Source organism: Sinocyclocheilus grahami, unplaced genomic scaffold (assembly GCF_001515645.1).
Source record: "Sinocyclocheilus grahami isolate Dianchi unplaced genomic scaffold, SAMN03320097.WGS_v1.1 scaffold1614.1, whole genome shotgun sequence".
Classification (NCBI taxonomy): Eukaryota; Metazoa; Chordata; class Actinopteri; order Cypriniformes; family Cyprinidae; genus Sinocyclocheilus; species Sinocyclocheilus grahami.
This window is the reverse complement of record NW_015506793.1, coordinates 115,085-126,304: the sequence shown is the minus strand read 5'-3', so window position 1 is coordinate 126,304 and position 11,220 is coordinate 115,085. Positions and strand designations below refer to the sequence as shown.

The 11,220-nt window shown below is 42.3% G+C and overlaps 2 protein-coding genes across 3 annotated transcripts in view; both read right to left on the bottom strand.

The window, feature by feature from the left end:
• The window catches only part of prkar2ab (protein kinase, cAMP-dependent, regulatory, type II, alpha, B), an 8,051-nt gene extending 3,031 nt beyond the window's left edge, over positions 1 to 5,020 (bottom strand). The window contains exons 1-8 of the mRNA XM_016257901.1: positions 4,463 to 5,020; positions 3,166 to 3,201; positions 2,574 to 2,707; positions 1,934 to 2,040; positions 1,702 to 1,855; positions 1,040 to 1,141; positions 576 to 650; positions 438 to 503 (exon numbers count right to left, since the gene is read on the bottom strand). Of these exons, the coding sequence (XP_016113387.1) occupies positions 438 to 503; positions 576 to 650; positions 1,040 to 1,141; positions 1,702 to 1,855; positions 1,934 to 2,040; positions 2,574 to 2,707; positions 3,166 to 3,201; positions 4,463 to 4,724 (936 nt within the window). The 5' untranslated portion in view covers positions 4,725 to 5,020. The remainder of the gene's footprint in view (positions 1 to 437; positions 504 to 575; positions 651 to 1,039; positions 1,142 to 1,701; positions 1,856 to 1,933; positions 2,041 to 2,573; positions 2,708 to 3,165; positions 3,202 to 4,462) is intronic.
• Positions 5,021 to 5,092: 72 nt separating this feature from the next.
• Positions 5,093 to 11,220, bottom strand: part of slc25a20 (solute carrier family 25 member 20) — a 10,454-nt gene continuing 4,326 nt past the window's right edge. For both annotated transcript variants that reach the window (XM_016257903.1, XM_016257902.1), the window contains exons 5-9: positions 10,843 to 10,960; positions 7,211 to 7,283; positions 6,792 to 6,901; positions 6,578 to 6,702; positions 5,093 to 5,514 (exon numbers count right to left, since the gene is read on the bottom strand). In XM_016257903.1, the coding sequence (XP_016113389.1) occupies positions 5,452 to 5,514; positions 6,578 to 6,702; positions 6,792 to 6,901; positions 7,211 to 7,283; positions 10,843 to 10,960 (489 nt within the window). In that variant the 3' untranslated portion in view covers positions 5,093 to 5,451. The remainder of the gene's footprint in view (positions 5,515 to 6,577; positions 6,703 to 6,791; positions 6,902 to 7,210; positions 7,284 to 10,842; positions 10,961 to 11,220) is intronic.

The following is an 11,220-nucleotide window of genomic DNA, read 5'->3' as shown; positions in this document are numbered from 1 at the left end:
ACTCACGCTAAACACAAGCTAAAGACACACTACAGACTCGCGCTAAACACACGCTACAGACTCACGCTAAACTCACGCCAAACACAAGCTACAGACTCACGCTAAACACAAGCTACAGACTCACGCTAAACACAAGCTAAAGACACACTACAGACTCGCGCTAAACACACGCTACAGACTCACGCTAAACAAGCTACAGACTCACGCTAAACACAAGCTAAAGACACACTACAGACTCACGCTAAACACACACTACAGACTCACGCTAAACACAAGCTAAACACACACTACAGACTCACGCTAAACACACGCTACAGACTCACGCTAAACACACGCTACAGACTCACGCCAAACACACGCTACAGACTCACGCTAAACACACGCTACAGACACACTACAGACTCACGCTAAACACAAGATGAGCGACAGAGTCTTACTTTGCTTCTGATCATGATCCTGACTTCTCCAGACTCCACGACGTAGAAGCAGTCGGCCGAATCGCCCTGATAACAAACACAGTTACGCTGATCAGAGATGAACGATGATGACGTCACGAGGAGATAAACGAAACACACCTGCCGTATGATCTGCTGGCCGTCGCTGAACGTCTTCATCCCAACCACGTCAACGATCTTCATGCGCTCCGATAACTGACACACAGAGAGACATAATAACTAGGGCTGTTGATTTAATGTGATTAATTTTGGATAAAATAACATGTTACAAGTATCAGTGTATTTGAACAAATCAGTTGAATGAATAATTCAATGACTCACTCATTAAAACAGTCACTTGCCGCCACCTACTGACACTTTTAGTTCATATTTAGAGCATCATTTCATTTAAGTCATTTCTTATTCAGAATTTCTTATCTTATTTTTATTCAGCACCTTATTTTAATACTATTTGCATTGTTATTATTTATTATTATATTGTATATTTCGTTCTCGTCATTACTTATTTTTGTTGTAAACAATCAAGCCAATGAAGTACCATGAACTGAAAACTGAACCGACAGAAAACACGCGGCTCGACGCACCTGCAGTGACTTCAGCAGCGGCACGCTCTCGATGAAACTCTCGTACATCTTCCTCTTCTTTGCGTTATTTTTCACGATGAGTCTGTGGAAAGTGGCTCTGTCCTGAAGACCATAACAACACATCATAATCACAATAGATTTCTAATGATTTAATAATGTTCTATATTTATATATACTATTATATTGTTTATTATTATTTATTTTGGGTGGGTGGGGCGGATTGTAAAGTATGTTCCTTGCTGAATTTTATTTTGTTACATGTTTACACAAATATAGTTTTCTCTCAAATGAGAAATATGTGAATGTATTTTCTTGGATTTTAATATTTAGAGCAAAATACATTTTTTAATGCTTTTAAAAAATAAAGTAAAATTAATTTTAAAATGGGTTACAAACTATTGCCAAAAATATATATTTGTAGAAAAAATATTTACAGAAATATATTTTGAAACGTTTTTTTTCTGTATGGGATCTCTCACAATTCAGCCAATTAATTTTTTTATTCTGTGGCAGAAACAAGCTTCCTAACAAAAATGGCCCTGTACAATTAAACTAAATCTATTACGACTATAGCGATTAAAGTGAAATGTGAAAACTTTTTGATGGGTTCCATTAAACACTATTAATAATGAGACGAGTGCAGTGCATGATGGGATTCTCACCAGCGCCCACAGCGCCCCCTCCTGAGTGGCCCTGATGGTGGCGGCGCGCGGCGTGTTGTACATGAGGGCCAGCTCACCAAAGCTACCTTTATTATCATAGCAACCCACACAGCGGCTCACGCCGTCCTTCTGAATCACGATATCAAACACGCCCCTGCAGACAGACACACAGAGAGACAGACGGGTTCATCAGCCGCTCCTCACGTCAGACGGATGCAGACGCTTCACTCACCTCTCAATGACGTAGAAATTATCACCGTCGTCACCCTGATTGATGATGCACTCGTTTGGTTTGACCAGCACCTCGAACATGCTGTCTAACACCTCAGCGAACTGATCCTGAGTCAGACAGACAGAGAGAGTCAGACAGACACACACACACTCACACTCTTTCTCACACACACACACAGTCAGTCAGTCAGTCAGTCAGACAGACAGACAGACAGACACACACAGGTTTGTTTTTGTGAAAAGTGGGGACTCTCCATAGGCGTAATGGTTTTTATACTGTACAGACCGTATATTCTATTGCCCTACACCAACCCTACCCCTAAACCTACCCCTCACAGGAGACTTTCTGCTATTTCAGATTTTCAATACACTCCATTCTGTGTGATTTATAAGCGTTTTGAAAAGTGGGGACATGGGGTAATATCCTGAAAAGTCACCTTCTCCTTGTAATACCTGTCATACCTTTGTCATTATACACATTTATGTCCTCATTTGTCACAAAAACGCGTACACACACACACACTCTCTCACACACATACACACACACACACACACACAGAGAGAGAGAGAGAGAGAGAGCGAGAGAGCGAGAGAGAGTGTCAGACAGACAGACACCAGCTGTTTAGCACGTCTGTAAGAACCTGCTCGAGGGTTTTGAACAGCAGTATGTCCCTGCAGGCCTCCTGTAGACGCTGACGCTGCTCATCAGTTTTGGGGTGAACAACCCTCGACTCGTCGCCCTCGTCTTCATCAGGGTTATACGCCTCTGCGCACACTGGAGGAACACACGCTCACAATCACATGACAGAAAACACTAACAACAGACGGCAGCTCCAGAGACTGCGGAGTTAGAATCAGTAACTAAAACCATAAAAACATTTACATTCATTAAAATGAACTGAAGTAATTTTTTATTTTAGTTTAGTTTCCAAAGCAACATTTCTCAGTTTAACTTGATGTACAAAAATAACTAAAACTGAAATAAAAACTAATTCAAACTTTAGAAAAACTAAAATTAACCGTAACTAAACTTATTTTAAAACTAAAATTTTAATTAAAACAAACCTTCTAAAAACAAATAAAAATGAATACAAAAGACATAATTATTAAAGATGTAACTAAAATTTAAATTGTCATAAAACAAAAAATTATAAAATTTAACTTTTAAATATGAATAAAAACTGTAATAGTATCTCAGTGATACTAAAATAATATTCAGACAAAACACTTTACCTGATACACGTCTGTTGCATTTACTGGGTGGAGGAGCTATAGACAGATAGAAAGACAGATATACATATAGACAGACAGACAGACAGATAGATATAGACAGACAGACAGACAGACATATAGACAGATAGATAGACATACATATAGACAGACAGACAGATAGACAGACAGGCAGATAGACAGAGCCAGACAGACAGATAGATATAGACAGACAGACAGACATATAGACAGATAGATAGACATACATATAGACAGACAGACAGACAGATAGACAGACAGACAGGCAGATAGACAGACAGACAGGCAGATAGACAGACAGACAGGCAGATAGACAGACAGACAGGCAGATAGACAGACAGACAGGCAGATAGACAGACAGACAGGCAGATAGACAGACAGACAGGCAGATAGACAGACAGACAGGCAGATAGACAGACAGACAGGCAGATAGACAGACAGACAGGCAGATAGACAGACAGACAGGCAGATAGACAGACAGACAGGCAGATAGACAGACAGACAGGCAGATAGACAGACAGACAGGCAGATAGACAGACAGACAGGCAGATAGACAGACAGACAGGCAGATAGACAGACAGACAGGCAGATAGACAGACAGACAGGCAGATAGACAGACAGACAGGCAGATAGACAGACAGACAGGCAGATAGACAGACAGACAGGCAGATAGACAGACAGACAGGCAGATAGACAGACAGACAGGCAGATAGACAGACAGACAGGCAGATAGACAGACAGACAGGCAGATAGACAGACAGATAGATATAGACAGACAGACAGACAGATAGACAGACAGACAGACAGATATAGACAGACAGACAGACATATAGACAGACAGACAGATATAGACAGACAGACAGACATATAGACAGATAGATAGACATACATATAGACAGACAGACAGATAGATAAACAGACACAGACAGGCAGATAGACAGACAGACAGATAGATAGATAGACAGACATATATGTATAGACAGAGACAGACAGATAGACAGAGACAGGCAGAGATACAGACAGACAGACAGACAGATTAGATAGATAGATAGACGTTAATGCTCGCTCGCTCTCTCCATTCAATATTTCTGTTCATGCATTTATAACGATTACAATATTTAATGTCAACTGAATCCGTTTATCTGGCAAATATCCTCTGTATAATCGCAGATATATAAATATGTGCCTTTATAAGTCATGAATGATTCATTCCACACACAAACACACATTCATGCATCAGCTCATAACTAATAGATGATAAAACACGCAGTTCAGCGCACACCTTTGAATGTAAAATCCTCTGGGAAGTCATCTTCCTCCTCCTCTTCCTCGCTGGAGTCGGTGGGTGCGGAGTCCTGGTCGAAGGCCACGCCGCGGGTCACCGGTGAGCGGCTGCTGCTGGCGCGGCTGGAGCTGCGCTGCTCCCTCAGACAGGTGAAGTACTGCACGGAGAACTCCAGCAGGTCCGCGGGCCTCCGCTTCAGCACCTCCAGCGTGTAGCCCTTCAGCAGCTCGGTCAGACCCGCAGGAACCTCCACGCTCATCCTGACCGACAGACGATGCACATCCACACCCAACAGAACACCACAGTACCAGAGCTCACCATACGGCTCCAGAACCGCTTTCCACCGGCGGCCAGAACCATTGACCCATGACGGATCAACAGTGGAAAATATCGACTGTCCTCAAAAATATCACGGCCGCAGGACGCCGGAGTACAGCTTTTATCTTTCTTTGATTCTGTAGATTGAATCAGCATATTCTTCTCAAAAGATCATATTAAATCTCTACATAAATCCGTCGCAGAGAAGCGACTCGAGCTTTAATTAAACTGAGGTAAGCTGAGGACAGTGAAGGGAAAAACTCATCGACTGATGATGACAGAAACACAAATCAATACTCACAGACCATATGAAAATGATCAATACACATTTATTTATGTACATGATGTGGGTGATAACTGATAATGAATTAAACCTAATGAACAAAACAATTAAAAGAGAACAGGCCTTGACTGTGTACTGAATTCCTGTCGTGAGGGCTGGAGGCAGTAAACGGATGAATGCGAGCATACAGACGGAGGTTTGCTAGCTGTTAAAGGATCTGATTCTACATTATAAACATTCAGTTTCCCTGAAGGCAGAAACCGGTTCACAGTCTGTTATAAGGCACTGATTAAAATCCTCTCGAATAAATCATAAAGCAGCGAGACGTTCATTAACATGTGCTACAGTCTGCCGCGCCGCTCACATCTGGTGCGGTTCCTCCGGATCACAGGTTTGGAGCAATCCAGTTCAGAAACTTCATGGCCACTTCAAACCCCAGAAAGCAGGCCTGAAGCGAGAGAAAGCGTGCGTGTCAGTGTTATTGAGCTGCTGATGCGCCTCGGGCCGCTCTGACTTTATTGAGTTTTTCTCTCAGGAAAGCACATACAGCTCATATTTCCATTTCTGCCACACGAGGGGAAAAATCATGCTTTGTCTTAATTATAACACAAAAAATAGGACATACTCGTAATTATGAGATAAAAGGTCAAAATCCTGAGATTTAAAAAGTCCCAATTATGACAGCCAATTATGAGATAAAACGTAAAAATGATAAGTCATAATTATGAGATAAAAGGTCAAATAATGTGATTTAAGTTACAATTATGACAAAGTCAATTATGAGAAAGTGTAAAAATTGTAATAGTAAGTCATAATTATCAGATAAGTCAAAATCATGAGATCAGTATGGCATAACTGTGACATAACCCTAACCCTAAATATAAATTATGAGAAAAACGTTAAAATTGTGACATACTAAGTCATAATTATGAGATAAAAAGTTAAAATCACAGTTGATTTTTTAATGTAATAATTTAAACTTTTATCCCATAATTATGACTTAGTATATCACAATTTGGACTTTTTATCTCATAATTATGATTTACTAAAGCATGACTTTAGTTTCTTTTGTGTGGAAATGGGCTTCTGTATATTTCACCCCAAAAACCTAGAGAAACAAAGTAATGCATAAAGAAAAAAAGGTTGTTTTTTTTGAGACCATGCAGATTTTTTGTATTTTGACATTCATGACGATTCACCATGATATTTAAAGTGTTAAATTGTGTTTATATGTTGTAGTAATTTAAGCTCATTCATGGTGATTCAAATAAAAGTATTATAGTATCACCAAAATCAATGAGAGAAATAAAAACCCTGAAAGCATAGCTAGTTTAAAAAGAATAATAATAATAAATATAATAAAATAAAACAAATTAATAGAATGGTGAAGATGCAATTCAGTCACTGGAGTTAGGCACTAAATGGCCTAAAGTTCTTTTGATTTCGGAGTGAACTGTGCCCCGGTCTGACCCTCGTATGACCCTGTGTGTGCGTCACAGCGCCAGTCGTACCGCGTTAGCTGGAAACGCTCGCAGCATCACAGCATTAAAGCCTTTATAGAGCGAGCCGATGCCCTCCTCCCGGATCAGCTCTCGCAGGACGTCCCGGAAGCCGTTGGGATATTTGCCCTCTGGAGCTGCGGATGGAACACACACACACACACACACACACATCAGACTCACTGCAGACGCCTGGATCTGCAGAACAACACTGCGTCTCACACACCTGTCTGGAAACGAGACTTCAGCACATCTGGAGGAATCGCCACGGCCCAGTTGAAGATCCCCGCCATCCCACCAGCGAACAGCACACTGGGAATGCTTAGCTCCGTCGGGCTGAACACACACACACAAACAGAGAGACACACGCACACACACACACAGAGAGACAAACGCGCACACACAAACAGAGAGACACACGCACACACACACACACACAGAGAGACACACGCGCACACACAAACAGAGACACACATGCACACACACACACACAGAGACACACGCACACAAACAAGAGACACACGTGCACACACACACACACACACACACACACACAAACAGAGACACAGACACACACACGTGATCAATGTAGGGCATGTTTGCATATGTAATTATTAACAAAAGCCATCATGTGATCTGACTGACCTCTTGCCCTCCGGCGTGAGCGTGTACTTCAGCCACTCGTACGTCATGAAGTACATCCCACTGGCTGGCACGTCTGAGACGGAGAGCGACAGCTGTCAATCATCTGACATCCGAACTCATTCATATTCACGCTTTCATATGACTGTGAACTGCACAGACCCAGTAGTATGCAAACGAATAACATTTCTGGTGAAACGATACAAATACAACCAGTGTTTTTTATTGCACCAATTCAATTTGAGGTCTGTTTAGCCGTATCATTACATTTTATTATTTTATTGCGCTTATATGTGTCTGTAGATTTCAATCTTGAAAGAGTTTTTTCTCTTGCAAACACCGAACTACAGTTTTATTCCTCTCTGTATTCTGAAGGTTTGTTCATATTTCATTCACACTGATTTATACAACATTTCACTCCTAAAAACACGTTGAGAATGTGTTTGTTTTCTGTCTGTTGACAGTATTTTCTGATTTATGGAGTAATAAAAAGAGAAATCCAGAATCTCCTCTGGAAAATGACAACAAAATCAAAAAGTTTGATCCTGAATTTATCCAAAGTTCAGATTTATGTTCTGGAAATGCACACAAATGAGTGCATACTTAATTAGATAATGCATCATTTGCATATTTGAATATATCATCTCAGAAAATGTGTACAAAAAAATTAAGTTTTGAATGTAATCAATAGGGGTGTGAACCTACACTGGTCTCATGGTTCGGTTACGATTATCACGTCATCGATTCGGTTCAATTCGATATCACGATGCACTGCATCCTCAATTTAAAATTTTACTTCACATTTATACAATTTTGTCAATAAATACAAGCAGTCAGATTTATGAACTGTACCTGACCTGGTTTCTTAAGTTAGTGGTATTACCTGCTAGTGATGTGACATTTGAACCGAGGCATCGGAGCTTGTGTCGAGAATAAATGGGCGTGTCAGATGAAGCCTCTAATCGAAGCTTGTGTTGTTAATTGTCATAGAAATAACGTCACCAATGACAAACAAAGCTTCACTTTCTATCCAGTCACGTGCGTGATTCACTTGTGAAATGTTCGATCCCCCAGATCTTACTTTACGAATACATTTTAATTCGAACTTATTTTTGTTGCATTTTAGATACCCAGTCATAAAAGTAATATGAAGAATACAAATTATTTCAGAAAAATTCAATATTTGTCATATGCAATTCATATGTGTACATTATTCTTCTATTACATCATATTGATATTCGTACTGGTATTAAATTGCACAGTTTAATTGGTAAATTAATTGATCAGAAACTCAACAAACACACACACTGTTAGGCTTTTATTTGTGCACGTAACTTGAATCGATCTGTGGAATATGTGGTAGATGCCTCGTCCTGCGGAGCGCCCTTCACAGGCTTTTGGCTGCTATATTTTTGATGAACCACCAGATGGCGCTGTTTTCAAGACACTCGAAGCTTTGAATCTTTTCCCGAAACGGTCAGAGGAAAGCCTCAGGGCTTCACGAGGCTTCATTTGCCCATCCCTACCCCCTACATATTGCATTGTGCGTGCCATGATTTACACAGCGTGCATCTTCTCCAGGTCGTGCTCAGGTTGCTCATAAAAGCCGAAATGTGGCCAGATGTCGGCTTTTAAAGTAGTTGGAGCCATTAGGCGCATTCGATTTGAAGCAGAGCTGCACAGGATGAGTGTATGACATCAACCGTGAAAGCATAAGGATCCGTCTGCTCTCTTATCGCTCTCGCGGTACTTGGTCATACACTGATCATTCTGCGCAGCGGCGCTTCAAGCCGAATGCGCCTAATGTATGCTACCGCGACAAAGCACGTATGGGACAAATTACGTCAGAAAAACATCAGTATGTTATTATCGATTATGGTCTATTACTGAACCGATACCGAATCGTCCACATCTGCATCGCGATGCATCGAAGAAACGATTAATTTCCCGGATAAAGGAGGAGGGTTAGGCGTGGGGCCAGTGACCCCACCCCGTAAAAACCTCTGTTGCTACAGAAACGACAAGAAGTGATCTCTTTTGTGCTTTTGATGGTGGAGATGACTGACGACCATGGATGACGGTGTCGGAACAAAGTCATTCGAAGGTCCGACCCCTGATGCACGGCAAGTTCCTCAATGCCAAGTTATCATTTCGATTCGCTACCTGGAACATCCGGACATTATACCAAACCGGCAAATTGGCGCAAGTCCTGGGAGAATTTGATCGCTATCATCTTGGCATCGGTGAGGCCCGTTGGACAGCCAGTGGGAAGTTGAAAAATGACAATAAGACCTTCATATACTCTGGCCACGGTGTGGGGATTGTCATGTCCCACCGAGGTATGATCATCACGCTCCCAAAAAAGACGATCTCTCCAAGTGTGATAACTGGCGGGGGATTACCCTTCTATCAGTACCTGGAAAGGTATTTTCTATTGTCCTTCTAAACCGCCTCCGACAAGTTGTCAATGCCTGTCTTGGAGATCAACAAGCAGGCTTCCGAAGTGGCCGATCCTGCATTGAGCAGATTTTTGTTCTTTGGCAAGTGATTGAACAATCGCTGGAATACCAACAATGGGTCTCACCGAACTTTATCGACTTTGTCAAGGCCTTTGACTCCGTGCACCGAGAAACGCTATGGAAGATAGCCCGGGCTTACGAAACTTGATCTTGACTTGTTGAAATCTTTCACAACCTTTACCAAGTTTCTCGATGCTGTGTACGGATGGAAGAAGGAATCACTGATTTCTTTGCGATTGAAACTGGCGTACCACAAGGTTGTGTGTTTTCACCAATGTTATTCCTTCTTGTCATCGACTTCATCGCCCGCCACGCCATCGACCCACCTACACATCGGCATATCCTGGACAGTTGGTAACTTCTTCCTTGCCGATCTCAACTTTGCCGATGATATTGTCATTCTCGGCCCGACACAAACTGCCCTACGAGTCCTCACTATGGCCCTAGAAAATCAAGCGGCCAGCACAGGACTGTGTGGACAGAAGACCAAAGTCATTCGCATCGGCTATGTAAACTCGAGAGTACCGATTACCGACGGAAAAAAAGTGGAGGAAGTTCCAAACTTCACTTATCTTGGCAGTGTCATCTCCTCAAATGGGGATGCAGAACGAGATGTCATCTGCTGCATCAGCAAAGCACCTGCCGTGTTCCAGCGACTCCTAGCTACGATCGTTGTGCCGACGGTGACCTACGCATGCGAGACCTGGAAGATGACTGAAAATCATCGCTCGAAAGTTGGATGTTTATCACCTTCGTTGTTTGCGACGCGTCCTCAAGATCTCTCACCGGGACCATGCTACAAACATGGAAGTATACTGTTGCGCTAATACAAAGCCCCTCTCTCTCGCGGATCGAAGCCGTTGGAGAACGCTTGTCGCTCTATGCACCGAACCGCGCCGGTGGAATTAAGGTTAAGGTCACATAAAACGCTCATCAGGATTTTGTAATCATTTTTAGTTTCCTGTGAAGAATTCGTAGCATGTGATGCGTGACCTTTGTCATCAACGGCAAACGAAACAGGCAGTGTTATTCTAACTATGTGTGATTGTTTATATGATGTTTATTTGGTGAATGGATATGATGGATGTGTGTCCCTCTGCCGGCGCGAGTCTGTACCTCTCATGAGCGTCAGAGCCGTGCCTTTATAGATGCTGCGGATGCCGTTCTCTCGGTACAGCTGCTTGGCGCAGTCCATCGGACCCGCATACTTCACCTGCCCCGACGCCGCCTGGATCTGAACACACACTCACGTTACACTCACACACGTTACACTCACAGACACACACACACACACTCACGTTACACTCACAGACACACACACACCCACGTTACACTCACAGACACACACACACACACACACTCCACTCACTCATGTTACACTCACAGACACGTTACACACTCACTCACAGACACACACCCACGTTACACACATTACACACTCACTCACAGACACACACACACACCCACGTTACACTCACAGACACACACACACAC